The sequence below is a fragment of the Periophthalmus magnuspinnatus genome, chromosome 15 (genome assembly GCF_009829125.3).
Source record: "Periophthalmus magnuspinnatus isolate fPerMag1 chromosome 15, fPerMag1.2.pri, whole genome shotgun sequence".
NCBI lineage: Eukaryota > Metazoa > Chordata > Actinopteri > Gobiiformes > Gobiidae > Periophthalmus > Periophthalmus magnuspinnatus.
Window position 1 is genome coordinate 16494210 of NC_047140.1, and position 15457 is coordinate 16509666.

General features: G+C 41.4%; 1 protein-coding gene across 1 annotated transcript in view; it reads right to left on the reverse strand.

Annotated features, from left to right (window-relative positions):
- Window positions 1-312: 312 nt before the first annotated feature.
- Window positions 313-15457, reverse strand: part of LOC117382974 (adhesion G protein-coupled receptor A3) — a 368539-nt gene continuing 353394 nt past the window's right edge. Inside the window, exons 18-19 of the mRNA XM_055227043.1 lie at window positions 1952-2047; window positions 313-1702 (exon numbers count right to left, since the gene is read on the reverse strand). Of these exons, the coding sequence (XP_055083018.1) occupies window positions 361-1702; window positions 1952-2047 (1438 nt within the window). The 3' untranslated portion in view covers window positions 313-360. The remainder of the gene's footprint in view (window positions 1703-1951; window positions 2048-15457) is intronic.

Genomic DNA, 15457 nt, shown 5'->3' on the forward strand with positions numbered 1-15457 from the left:
GGTCCAGAGAGTATAAAATCTTGCAGCGAGTTGCCTTGAGCACTAACACACAGATTCAAACATACACCATTCATGTTCTTGAATATATAGATCTGTAGTAACATGGAGCAGAGGGGATACCTTCAGGAACATGTGACACCAATTCATCTGGATGGAAGAGATTCTGGTCTGTTGATGTAACAGCGCTCACTAGTGAGCACTCATTTCATTACTGTACAGTAAAACGGCACACAGAAAACATGACGTGAAAATCAAATATTCCACACTGATTGTGACAATTCCAAAGTTGTTAAATCCTTTTCTCATTGAGAGGGAGCGAGGGTTATATTTGGTGGGGTTTGGGTATATTCCATAGTGGGACTACACAGTAGTTTCATTCTTCCAGGGCCCAGTGCGTATATTCCCTGTGCTGTCGGACGTGTACAGCAGTCCTTCGTGCAGCCCACCTTTTAGAATCCCGTTCTGATTGGGCGGGTTCTGGGGGAAAGACTGCCTGCGTGGCGCCGCGTGCATCTCTAGATGATGAGGGGCCTCCTCCTCGGCCACCTTCCCACAGCCGCACAGAAACACGCCCGTGTCGGGCTCTGCGGGGCACAGCGAGGGAAACAGCTCTGCTTTGGCACAGCACATGTGCCGGTGACAGGGGGCGTGGCAGGCTGCGTGGCAGCTGTGGTGAGCCTCGTGCTCGTGGAGGTGTGGGCAGATGTGGGCGTGCCGCTCGTGTGTGCTGTGAGGGCTGTCAGTGTGAGAGCTGTGCACACTGCCCGCGTCTCCACTGGACGAGATGTGGTAGGCGTACTCCCGCTCTCCACCACAGGGGGTGGCAGCGGGCCTACGGCTGAGGCTGCGGCTCTTAGTCCTGCCGCTGGTCTTTAGACAGGGATGGAGCTGGAGACCAGGCCGGTAGCCCTCTGGGTCTGAGTGAAGCAGGACATGAGTGGCCCCAGGCTCCTGGTCCAGAAGCTGCTGAGTGTGCAGAGCAGCACAGCAGGGGCCCACAGGAGCCACACACGACACATGGTTCTGATGTTTACAGTGACAGCTCAGCAGAGCTTTACACGCAGAGACGTCATGGTGACAGTGGCCGTGACAGGGCACGTGGCCTGCCGTGTCGCCGTTTACGTTGACCTTTGGTCGGGGCGGAGCCGCAGTGCCCTGGGGGGCGGGACAGGCGTTACCGCGGCGACTGGGGCAGCAGGAGCACCAGCAGTGCCACACGTCATCGCGCTTGGCGCAGTGATGGATGAGGATGAAGAGGCCGAGCGTGACGGAGAAGGCACCGTACAAACAGCTGAAGATCATGTCCAGGAAGTGGCCCTGTGACACGGCCAGTGCCCCGAATGTCCATGTGGCTAGAAACAGGAAGAGCGTGAAGGCGGCGGTCCGCAGCTGCGCCTTGAATGAGTGCTCATTGGCCAACAGCGCAGGGTTGATGGGGATGCCCGGGCAGCCCGCGGGACAGTGGCTCCCAGGGGCCGGAGCAGTCAGAGCCCCTGGCTCTGCCCCCTGATGGCAGTGAGGGGGTACATCCACAGCTGCCAGGCGCTGCTGCTCCTCTGATAGTGTCTTCAGCTCGTACTTCTTTTCTGGATGCTTCCGCAGCTGGATGAAGGTGCATATGAAATAGACACAGGTGACCAGGACAATGAATGCCACAGGGCCAAAGAAGGCCCCCAGACTGGGCTCCCAGGCCATCCAGCAGCTGTGCAGAGAGAAGAGGAGGGGCAGGTCAGGAGTTTATACAGAATATATTCACATCATACATTCACACAGCTATTGGTCCATAGCAGTGCAATGTGTTTTTATAAATCAAAATATGCTTACATAACTTATATACAGTATAACATTGGTGCAATATTTATTCCAACACCTCCCAGGGAAGCAGATGGAGGTAAAGCCTGTGAAATATGATGAGATTTGACCTTGAGATCAGGAATAAATGCAGACTTACTATGGCGCTTGCTCCCCGCTGCCATAGTTGTCTATATTGACGGCTGCCGTGACCCCGCAGATGATGAGGGGCACCCCACCACTGACTAAATAAAATCTGTGGAGAGACAGAGGGAGACAGAGAGAGACAGACAGAGAGAGAGGAGAGAGAGAAGTCAGACACAGCACTTTAAACTGCCCGTAAGCCCTGTATCTTACATCTGGATTACAACAGCACAAAGTCAAATGTGATGGAGTAATAGCATTAGACAAGGCCAAACCAGATGGAGAGATAAAGTGACACGTAAGATTTAGGCTTTTGCAGGGTACGAGCCAACGCTTTGCTGATATATCTGGGCATTTCCACGTGAAGTAAATATTGAGGAACACGAAAAACAGCGGGCCGAATTTGTCAGCCGCCAGGACACGGCCATCTACAGAAATGAAATCCTGAGCGTGATTCATCAGTTTGTTTGGAGTGGCACTGTGCAGGTGTGATGACAGCTACAGTCTGTTCCTCTGAGCACAAACCAAATGTACATTCAATATCACAACAAATCTGAGACTCCAGAGACACTGCTGCTGCTGAGGCTGAGCCAGACCCAAACATTGAGGATGTGGACTAAAAAAATGTGGAAAGAGAGGTGTGGAGAATTAGCATATTTGGAGATATGGTTTGAATAATAAAGAAAGGTGGGATAATTGGTTTACATTAGAATATAAATAGCATAAACTGGATTGACTCTAAATTGATAATGATGTTTGAGATCAGAAGTGCAGAGAGCAATGAAAAAACACAATGTAAACACGCCAGTAAAACCGTACAGAAGACTCAACTACTCGTCCACCCAAACAATAAAATGGAACCGAAGCACAAAAGTAATGTCACAGTCGAAATACCCTGCATGTCTTGTAGCTTTCTCTACACGAAAACAGGAACATAGGACAGAATGTGAGAAGGAAACAACAAACAGGTGCACACAAGCAACAAAATGCAAAGCAGAACAGGAGCAGCTCAACTCATTTATGATCATTGTAAAAGAGTGAACCACATTATAGACTGGGATGGAGCAAACGTCATTGGGACAGAGGACAACAAACATTAAGCGTTGGCTTAAGGAGGCAACTGAAATATGGAAACGTGCCCACGGGACTATAAACTGGGACGAGTCGGACTGCAGATGGCACTGTCTTCCTACCTCCACCAGTAAGAAGACAGTCCAAAAATCAGCTGACCAGACACGTCACAGCAACATCATGTGACCACTCTGAGGAAGACCGCTAGTGAAGAGTTGAAACAGTCAAGCATGAAAACAAACTAAACCTTGGTCTGGAAATATAAACTATTAAAATAAATTAACAGAAGACCAGATGAACCTTATTGGACTATCATGTTTTTATTAAGTTACCATATTTAAAACACATTTGAAACATTGGTATTTGAATGCGTTGAGGTATACTTTATACTTTGGTCCTCTACATTTAACCTTCCTTCAGTACTGCTGAGGCAATGTGTCAGGAGCACTAGGTGACGACCATGCAGTGCCTGGGGACCCATTTCCAGATCTTGAGCTTGGCCACTTAGGATTTTACCTATGCGTGTTTTGTGTTGCTGGGGAAAACCGGAGTACCCGAAGGAAACGCATCCCAGACACATGGAGGACATGCAAACTACGCAGAGAGACCTGGGTTACTATGGCACATATGGATTGCTATATGGATACATTGGTGCAACGTTGTTCTTTTCAGGAAGCTAAAAGTTCGTTAACAGTTTTATGCAGTATTCATCCACACTTAAGGTGGTAGAAAACATGTTTAGCCACTACAGACTGACAGAAACATGAGATGCCATTCTGTGCTCTGACCACCACCAATGTAACAGCTACAAGAAAATCATCTGCATTTGTCACATCCTTTAATGCCTGTGGAAAACCTGTCAGGAGCAGTGGGTGATAGAGTGCAGCTTGCGGGGATCCATCTCCAGATCTACAGTCAGGTTTGTGACCAACAGTACCTTGCCTGGAAATTAGCCAGCTATACATGCTTTTAAGTGCGTGAATAAATCTTGCCCAATGACACAACAGTAGTTTAATGAACAATAGTTTGTAACTGCCATCCTTGATTATAAGGCATTCGCTCTACCTCCTGAGCAATTCTCACTAATTTGATTGAATAGTTTTAACTCATTGTCACAGTTGTCACAATAGCGAAGCCCGTAGCCTTTTACAGTGCTCAGTGGAACATTTTAATAAGAATAATAATTACTACCTGAATGATCCTTCTATTTTACTGTATGATTTTTTTTTCACTGTTCCTACGATTAAAACTGAAAGAGTAATAAAGGAAAAAGTTCCACTTGTAAATTTAATGTTTTGTTGTTTTTTATGAGGTCTTAAAATGCTTGTATCTTTAATATTAGTATAAAGGTTGCAGTTATTATTTAGTTATTAAAGGTTCACTATGTAACTTTTGTGATAGCGGGTCTGCCAGATTGTGTCTATAGAGATGTTACTGTTTTTTCTGGAAAGTAACTGATGATCCAAAAAAACAAACAAACGTGTAACATCTATGCGCCAACATTTTGGACGAAAACATCAATGACTTGTCCTGATGTATAAAATTACCAACCCACTCACCTCACTCCAGCTGACCACTGAACCAGATCTAATCATCCATACAAGTATCGAACCTTAAAACCCAATACAACCCAGTATAAGAACTATTTTTTTTCCCCAGGCACCATCCCAGAATGGAACCTACTACCAACAGACGTAGTTTTAAGCCTGACTTTGCACACCTTTAAAAGTCATCTGACAAAACCTTAACATCACGTACTCTCTTTTCCTTCACTGGCGTAATATCCATTTGGAGTTTGCCGATTAATCGACCAGAACCAGTTTTGTTTTCCTCCCTATTGCCAACAAAGGTAGTTATAAGTAGCATTCAGAGACAAACTGTGACGTTTTCAACAGAAATGAACATGAAGCGTCATATGTCTCTTTGAACTGATGCTGTGACCCCATGTGTGAGATTAGAGCGTGTAAAACAAACAGGAAACAGGGTAATCCAGTACCACCTCCATCACAACAGCTGCCTCCTTAAGCCTTTTAATGGGAGTCTGCTGGGACAGTGGAGCCTTGTTTTAAGATGCTACAATGATTAGCCTCATACACACACGATTAAGAGGTAACAAGAACTTAGCGCTCATCAGGGAAATCCATACAGCGCTGCGTGTCTTCAGCGCTAGTCGTCTTTGTGTTTATTACAAACTGTTGATGTATTGGAGCAAAACACAATGTGCAGTTTAATTTACTAATGACATGTTTCCTTACTTGCAAATTTAATAGCGAACAGAAATTGCACATATTCTGGAAAACCATATTCACTTCATTCAACTGTTCATCACCGTATGTGTTTCCAGGTCAGTACTTACAATCAAAAGTCATTTTAAAGTATGGCCCACTTCAATTTGTCACTTTAGGTAGGTTTCTATACCTGACAGTCAATAATGAAATAAAATAAAACAGACTTTATGTTGGAAAACTCAAGACTCCTTCATACAATACTGCAAATAGAGAGTGAAGGCAGACAGGTCAGGTAGGTTATAAAAGTGGGTAATATTGACAAAAATAACATATAGTAATACATGTTTGGGTTATGGTAAATGGTCACTTTTCCGTCTTCATGGATTTCAAAGCGCTTTACATCAAGAAACCACTTACACATGCATAAGGATACAAGGCCTCATTCATCTGTGCAAGCCTGAATCGCACCGCCAACCCGTGGGTCAGTGCATCTGGTCGCTCAACCAATGACGGTTTATGTCGAGAGCAGGATTCGTAGCCAACCTTTGCATCGGTGGACAAACACTGAAACTGAACTACTGCACTCTACTGTTATCCTAATGGCAATATTTAAACATTTGCAACCCATCGGAAATGTGCAAAAACATGGCAGTAAAAGTCTAGGTAGAGGTTCAAGTATGTCCCAAAATGTGAATGGACTTTTATCTGTATTTGAATTATGACAGTGCACATTTGTTTTAGTTCTTATCAGCTATTTTTGTATGTAATCATTTATGTGGTCTTACACTTGTTCTGATACATTGCAAGATCATTCTAAAGCTATTCAGGAAAGGTTCATGTCTCTCCTGTGGTCTTTCATTAGTATTGAAACTTGCTAAAATGATTATCTACTTTTAATACTAGTTTTAGTATTGATTAGTATCTGATTTTCAAACACAATTAACATGCACTAGTTGAGATTCAAGTACATTTTTGGATGACAATGAGAAGACACCTATGTACCCACACAAACGAGATATTCTACAGATAGTCAACAAAACTGAACCCACAACTCCCTCGCTGTTGCCGTAGGAGCACTAACCATTCTGCCATTGTGCATTTCTAAAAATATGTCTTATTTGTATTCATTAACTTATGAAACCTCTATTCAACAGATCAAAGTTTATCAAGCATGGAGCAGACCTCAAATTACAGTTCAATGTTGCATGAAATGATCTGAATATGACTGAAAATAGTGCCCTTTTTACACAAAACACTCTGATGTGCACTGGGGCTAGGTGTCTTGTTGGAGCTAGCAGTGAGGCGATTTATTTATATGGATTTGAACATATTGTAATTTCTGATAAACAAGTATTGATGTCAAAACTACCATTCATGAATATAATACTAGTTACATGTTTTGAACTTGCACATTTTGTACTTTAAAAAGCTCCCACTAAAGAGTTTATATATTTGAATAGCACAGCGTGTATTAATCGCCAGCCAGTGCTATGAATACACCAGATTTAGCCCAGAGCTGGTTTCTGTTTGTATAGTTCCATGGGGGGTACTTATATGACTCAGACTGGAGTTTTGATGAGTTGCATGAACAAGCTACACATATTATTCTTTTTTTTTGGACTTAAATAGTTAAAAGTTTTTAAAAAATGGTTAGGGACAGGTCTGTCTGTACATCCTAATAAAGGCTGACAACTCCCACGAAGCTAAAGTGAAATTACAACTCGAATGTATTTTTAATTTGGTAACACTTTATAATAACTACACTGTAATTAGTCTCAAAAAAGCTTAAAAAATGACTTGCTTCATAACGAACAAATATTTTATTAAGAATGGTTCAGGCAAGTAACTGCATAATAATGTCTTAACCTTAACTCCTAACCCTAATCCCTTAATGAAAGCGTTACCAAGCCTGACTCATTCTCAATAAACTATCTGTTGATTATGAATTAAGTCTTTGTAACAGCTGGGATCAAGAGAAAAATGGAGTTTGAGCTGGTCACAGACAGATTAATCAAAACAAAACTTTGACTTGTCATTACAAATCCAACTTTTCCAGTGAGATGACGAGGGGAAACCATTATAAACCCCACTAAAAGCTCTTAAAAGTCACTGTTGCATAATATGTCTCCTTTATACAATGAAAATATATGCTGATGACAGCTTCCTGCTCTGTCCTTGTCCTCTTCTTATCGCTCCCCAATATGCTATTTCCTGTTCAATCTCCACCTTTACCTCCATGGTAACCTTCCTCTCCTTAGCTTCACTTTGCTTTATAAGCCTTCTCTCATCCCTCTGTCCCCTCCGTCCCTCTCTCCCCCCTCCTGCTTGTTCCTCTCCCTCTCTCATTGCTGTGTCTTGTCTCTCTCCCTCCCTTTCTCCTTTTCTCTCTCCATTCTTTCTCCTCTCTCTTCCGTGTCTCTCTCCCCTATCTCCTGTTGTATCTCTCCTCTTACTCTCCTCTTCCACTCTCCTTCCACTTTCCACCCCTTGATTTTTTCATGTTTTCTCTCTCTCTTTTCTCTCTCTCTTCTTCTCTCTCCCCCACTCTCTCTCTCTGTCGCAATCTGTCCTCTGTCTCAAAGCAGCCGCCTCGCTTACAAAAAGAGAAAAAAAAAAAATTCTATTACAATCAAAATGTTTGTCTGGGCGGGTGCATGGGTGCTGAGGGCGGGCGGCTGGTCGGAGCAGGGTGGGGGCAGTGGGGTGGTGGGTGGGGGCATTCATGGGCTGTCAGGGCCGTTACCTCCAGGGAACCTTCTCTAACAGAAAACCATTTGCACAAACGTCACAGAAGAGTATAAATGAGAGAGACCAGAGCATTCGACATAGCAAAGCTGAGCCAAGGAGAACGTGCAGCCATGATGTAGAGGGGCATGAGGGGCAGCAATTTTATCTTTGTTTGGCTACAACAAAAATATGTCAGTATGTCTGTCCTGACAATTTAATTTTCCTGAAAAAAATATGTGAAATCCTTCAAATATTTGTTTGTGATAGCTATTTTTTTAGGTATTACTCATTGAGGACAGAGAACCTTCACCACTGGCCAATGTAGACTGGGATCACAGACTTAAATGGATAATTTGTAGTTTACAAGGCACGACAAGCCACTTGATGGGGGGGCGAAACATAAAAATAGGGCGTGGGGACTTGTACAACATACATTTTAAAGTTTGGTTCTATCACCCAGTCCAAAACTATTGTCCAATTGACAATTAAATTTTCTTTTGCTATAAATTAGAGCAGTCTTTAGCCTCAAATATTATGTTGTAAAATCAGCACGTGACAAAAGTGACAAAATTAAGGTCTACATTTAACTGTAAAACATTTTACCAAATGTAAACCCAGAAGAGTCAGTTGTATCCATAGACTGTATATATAAATGGACATAGGTATCCAAATGAGAACTGAGCATGGCTGTGCTTCCGGCTCCAATTCACCTTCTCTTGAAAAACTGTCACCTCTCTCTCCGTAACTGCTGCCATCAGGCTCGTCATTTTGATCTTAAAATGTCTGTATTTACCCGCTCTACTGTTATATATATACGCTTTTGCTATTAGGCCTGTAAATCAAAATATGAACATTAATAACAGACAAATCAGGTGCCTTCTTTCCCCGGGGTCTCTCCCACTAGCGTTAGCAGCAGGTTTGATTGACAGCGTTGCTAAGTGCCCGCTCCCTGCTAAACCAGAGGTGTGGTCAACAACCTCACTCCGAATTTAGTCGCTATGATACTCGTGGTCGGAATTCCAAATATAGAACATGTTTTGGGATGGTTGTCCGCTCCTGCTATGCTTTGATGTCAAAAGATGTGTGTCTAAAAATACATTCATGATTACTGGCGATGTGACAATGAGTTTATGAAAGGTATGGACAAGTTAGATAAAATACTAATTAATCATTTCAAGATTTGAAAGTCAGATACTTCACCTTGAATTAAAATCTTTAAAATGTACTGCTTTAAAATATACTATTCTTTTGTTAGCACTCATCCCTGGTAAAGTGACTGTGAAGTTGGAATGCCTGCAGCAAAATGTCCCAAATAAAAACCTCTCCTGTGACCCTTTTGCGACTTTGAATTTCACCATGACGACAGATGCTTCAACCATCCCAAGAGAAGATGCAGTAAATATGACAAGATGCAGCACAAACACAATGTAACTTCATAAATCCGGTGCCAGGTTCAATAAACCAAAAAGAGCAGTTTATGTCACAAAGTTATAGCATAGTCAAACCGCAGCAACAATATATAGTCTCTGAAGAAACCTGTCCAACATTTCAGACCATCAGCAAAAAAGGATGAATGATGGTATGAATGTTAATAAGGAGAGGGTAGAGTAGAAAAAATAGTTCTCAAGTAACACTAACATTAATTGAACATATTAGTTAAGTATAAAGTACAGCAGTCCAGGAAATTACTCAAATAAGAGAAAACAATATTTGGGGAAACTACTCAAATAAGATTCATTGTTACAGGGTTGCCAGATATGCATTTTTTCCCCGCAGAACTGGGCTGCTTTGGGTTGCGGAGGAAAAATATTGCCTGTGGGTTTGGCCAGAGCTATTTTCCATGTAAAAAGTGCTGATTTAAGAATGATCCTATTGACAGTTCTGAATTTTGGTGACAAATCTTCATATCCAAAGCCATCAGCGCTCTGTGGAACTTCAATTTGTGTGTGAGAGAGGAGAGGTGGAGTTTGTGTTACCAGAGGAGCACAACTTTCATAAATACAGTGGAAAATACAGCCGTGTGTAGGTTCAATGGGTTTTGGGCGGTTTGTCATACGCTCTTGTGCGGGTTGGGTTTGCTGGAACCTTGCAACCCTGAATCGGAAGGACAAAACATTAAACAGTGCGCAAAATCTGATGGATGTGATTTAGTTTCTTCTCATTTCAGTGGTCTTGCCCAAGGACACAACACCAGCTTTCATCTGTGGGAGCTATAATTGCACCGCCAACCTGTAGGTCTGTGGATCTGACCGCTCAACCAATGATGTTTATGTCGAAAGCGGGATTCGAATCGACAACCATCGGCTCAATAAATAAATGCTTTACCATCGAAATATAAAACTTTTGTCACTTGTAGACTTACTCAAGCACCAAATAAGTCTAAGAATAAAATTTGGACGACTGAGGGATTGCACAACCATCTTTTGTTACACTGTAAACCAAATTAACCAAGTACTACGAACAGCATTGTGTAATAAAACTCTGATAAGTACAATTATTTTTAAAAATGTCTTAAGTAAAGGCAACGTAGTACTACCCACCTCTGCAAATTACAACCATTAAAGTCTCAATCTCCATGCAATATTCATTTTTTCAAACAATAATTGCATCTTTTAAGTGTTTAAGTGTTTCCCAATGACCAATAAAACATCCTCTCACTGCAAAACCTGCAAAAACTGAACCCATTACAGAACAACAACAAACAATATATTATCTTTATCTGAAAAACTGCTGGTAAATGTCTTCCCAGTGTGCTCATTTTGCCTTTTATTTAATAGTCCCTGGGATATAAACACAGTGGTGGGGTATATGGAGTTGTTTTAAGTGTGTCGGGAGCAGTAATCATGGGATATAAATAGACTGAGTGTTTTTTCTGGTGCTATGGTGTAGGGGAGTACGCGTCTCCTCTGCCCCAGCCCCGAAGCTCTGTCCTCTGTTTCTATACCTCCACAGCCTCCCCGTGTCTGGAGCAGAGCCAGGACATAAGCACTGTCTCGGTACAGTTCATGGTCATTGGTGAGTATAGCCCGTGTTATGCATAATGAGTATAATGGATATTCACAGCTTAAACAAAAGGTTGCATGTGTCAGTGACTTTGAACAACAGATCAGAGTGCTCAGATAAAGAGCTTTTGAATAATGCACGGTATACAAGACCTCATGGGCAGTGTGATGTTAATGAGAGGATATATGCGTGGCCTTTAACACAAGTGAAAAGATAAATTAGACTAAAATCATTTGATAACTTAAAGAGGGGGTGTTTTACTTCTACGTGGTATTAATTGATAACACATAACATATTTGGGTCACCATGTTACCGTGTGTTGTTTTAAAAATTTCCCCAAAACAACATGATCAACACGTTTTGTAAGTTCCACTTTCGTTTTTGATGCGCTGAGTTCCCCCTCCCTTTGCTCCTCGTGCTAAGTCACTTCCCCTTCACAGTGCAGCACAACACAGACAGTGTGGATCCTGTTAATGAAACTACTGCACATTGTATCAGGTTTGTGAAGTTGTGTGCAGTTTTGTGTCATGCTTTTGTATATTCTTGGAGGACTGTTGTGTGGGAGAATGGATTGTGGGCTGAATATTGGACAGATTCTTACAGTTTACAGTATGGAGGGTTCGAATAGGGCCCAGGAGAGATCGCTAAATTACTGAAACATGCATGGGTGACATCTAAAACCTCTTCACACATGTTTTTGTTAAGGGAACAACATTATAAAATGACAGAAAGCTAAAAAAAAAAAAAAAAAAAAGATTTTGCATAATACCCCCTCTTTAAAGCACCACTATGTAATTTTCTGGAGGTGGCATGTCACCTTCATGATTCCATAGAAACAGAAAGTTAAAATATTATCCATGAAGATAGATATATTTATGCAAAACAGTGGAATATTATAGCTATAGTAACATAATTTCCATGGAAACAAACAGGAGGAGGCCAAGGTCAAAGTTTGTGGACATGCAAGTCCACTCACACTAAGGGCGTATGTTTTTCAGTGCAAAACGAGTAAAATCAGTCTCCGTGGAGACAAATTTAATAAATTCAAAGTTAAATGTCATTGTGGAAGATTTCTGGAACAGCAATCGCATCTCCATGTTTCCATGTTGACAAGCAAGTGGCAAACCTCCAAACAGAAAAGCAACAAAGTGCCATTTATGTAATACTTTAATACAATAATATTAAGAATGATGCCCTTTTAAAGTTGACTAAACTCATGGCCAATACCAAGACTTAAAAATATTTGCTATGGCCCCTAAAAGACAGGGAGCAGCCAAAAGTCGTTTCTTTGTGTGTGTTTCTTTCACATCAAATCCCAAAGTAAACAGTCACAGAAGAGAAGAGGCGGAGAGGAGAGAAGAGGAGGAGAGAGGAGAGAGGGGAAGTAAAATAAGTCAGACTGACAAAAAAACAAACAGCGTGACTGTCTAAAAGTGAACTGAAGTTTTTCATGGTCAAAAACACTGGTCTTGTTTTTTATTTTAGAAAGTTTAAGTAACTTATTTGGTGTATTTATTTTTTACTTTTTAAATTTTGTTCCAATTCCTTTTCATAGAGTTGTGCAACAAATCAAATTTTAATCTAGATTCAGTCGTGTCTAACCATAAATGGTTGGGTTGGTGATCAGTAAAAGCCTGTGGTTTGGAGCAGAGTTCAGACTTTTAAGGAAGACATTAGACTATTTTTGTTTCAGATGGCAATTATTAAAAGTATGTATTGATTCTGTTCATGAAATTAACATTGAAACCTATTCTTACTCGTTTTATAAGACAAAATAAAATCAAATAAAATGTGTGATCGATCAATATGAGGACGCTGTCAGCTACGAAGATGAACAGAACTTTGGTATGAAAAAATAATATACTAAATTGACAGGAGACCAAATGAACCTTGTCCATGTTAAAACCATAGACAGAATTGGACTAAATGAGTGTGACATCACCCATAGAGTTCGTTTGAGGCTGTTGAAAGTAACGCCTCTTTGAATAATCATATGCGTCACCGTGTTAATGTTGACAGCCCTAATTCTTACCAAAGAGTCTTTTTTAGTCTTTTTCCTTCACTTTTCCCACTGTATCTTCTAAACAAACCCAGTGCTTTTGTGGGATTTGAGAGAGATTTCGTCTTAACTCATATCTCACTTTATGCACCAGCAACCGCTAATACAAATCACAAAAGCTGCTGGCCTATTGCACTTTGCTTCTCCAGGTTTAAAAATACTAACACCTCAGGAAAACAGAGCCGGCGTATTTGTGAGAGTGGATTTTTGTCAAGCTGCAGGTCTGACAAAGCATTTAACAACCGAACAGAGAATGCATTCATTTTTCATTATTGACAAGGCCTTTGGAATTAAATATGTGCTGAGTGACAGGTAGAAATAAAACTGTTAGTCTGCGGATTTTACAGTAAATACTCAGCTATTTCTACATTCCTCATAAACCTAAACAAGTGTATTTATAGCATACAGAATTACTATAGCAAATGCGAGATAAGGACGGGGTTTGTCAAGTCTCTCAAATCTGTTGCAGTCTACGCATAAAATTTGACTTAATTTAAATTCATTGGCACCAAGAAACTGCTGATTACGTAATGTACTCACACAAGCAGCTAATGAAAATAGCTCTGGAATAGAACTGGGAGTCACTTAAAAATACACTATGAAACTTCTTCCACCTGCTTGTCGCCATGGAAATATTTTTTATTGCTATAATGCTACACAGTATGGCATTTATGTTGTCTATCTCCATGAAAACAAGCAAGTGACAATACCGTTACAGGTCAGATCTATGTAGAGGAGACCCCGCTCACAGTAGGAATACAGTACATGTTTTCAAGGACCTTTTTTGGCTATATAGAAACAGCTAAAACACAGAGGTTTGGTTTGGAACTTTCCAGACAAAGCAATAATATCTCCATGGTGACAAGCAGGTGGTGGACCCATAGACTGTATAAAAAAAGTGGACTAAGGGAGCGTGATTTCTTCCATAGTATTTGTTCCCAGTCAAAAGAAGCTTATCAAGGCTAGCAGTTATTTAGCAGTTATTTTAAAGAGGCGCCTGATTTGTCTGTTATTAATGTTCATATCTTGAGTTACGGACACAATAGCGAAATAAAAATACCAAGAGAGCGTTAATACGAAGTTTAAGACCAAAATACCGTGTCTGACAGCAGCAATTACAGAGAGAGGGGCCACAGTTTTTCAATAGAAAGTGAATTGGAGCCAGAGTTGATGGAGCCAGAAGTGTACCCATGATCACTTCCCATTTGTCTATGTCCATTTATATCTACAGTATATGGCTAGACTCCTAACACAAAAGTTCCATAGTGCACCTTTAGGATAGGAGTCATAGGAAAGACTACTGTGAAAATTGTGCTACTATGGACAACTCCTGGATGAATGAGGAATTACATAGGCATTTTTATACCATTCTTCACAAGAATGAGCTCTTTTTAACGCTCAGTCCATGCTGTTTAAATATAGTACTACATAACGCTATTCTTATTTTTATTTCTTTGCACAGCTATTTACTTTTAAAATGTTTTGCAAAAGGGAAGGGAATTATCTTATAAATGGGACCTTATAATATTTTATTTTATTTTACAATAGCAGAAATGATCTTGCTGAAATATTGCATGTTGATTATGTATTAGAGGTACTATTTGAGCTGATTAGAAACTTCCAAGTATGACCTTCCCTTTACCTCAAAGGACCCTTCCCTTTTACTCAACTTTATTTAAGTGAACTGTGTAACAACATGTTCCCAACACAATACGCACATGTGTGGATCAGGCAGCGACAGTATCCCTTAAGAACTACTTCTGTGGGAGGGGACAGGTACATGGGTGAAGGTCTCTCAAAGGGGTGGAGGTAACATGGGGGCTGGGTGGTCCCTCCCTCTCTCCTTCTCTACGTTTCTCTCCCTCACACAGGTGTAAATTGATTTGTCTCTCGTTGTTAAGTCCCGCTGGTCGAGCCTTGTCTGACGGAGAGTATTACCGTCAATCATCGCGGATCAACGCCGCAGCGATCCTAGGACAAATCATCTTGTTCAGGAGCAAAGCATGATGGGAAGAAGAGAACAGGACAGGCCATTTCCTCCTTCCTCACGCTTTCTCTCTCTCTCTGGGGGGATTTGCTTGCCTGTATCTGCTCCTCTCCTGCTCTCCCTGTGTCTCTTTCTCCATCCTCCTTTTTCTCCTCTGCTAATGAAACAAAGCTATTTTTTTGGCTTCTGTCTCTCTATCTCCTTTTGTCTCTCTCTCTCTATCCCCATCTCTCCCTCTGTCTTGCGGGTGTCTCTCTCTTCCCCATCTTTCTCTCTCTTGCAGGTATTTTCTCTCTCTCTCTCCCACCTTCTCTCCGCCTCTATCTTTTCTCTTCTCGTCTGCCTCTCTCACTCTCTCTTACAGGTCTCCATCCCGCTGCTCTATCTGCGTCTCTCTCTCTCTTTCCCTCTCTCTTGTCTGAGGAGATTTGGTTCCCTCTCGCTCCC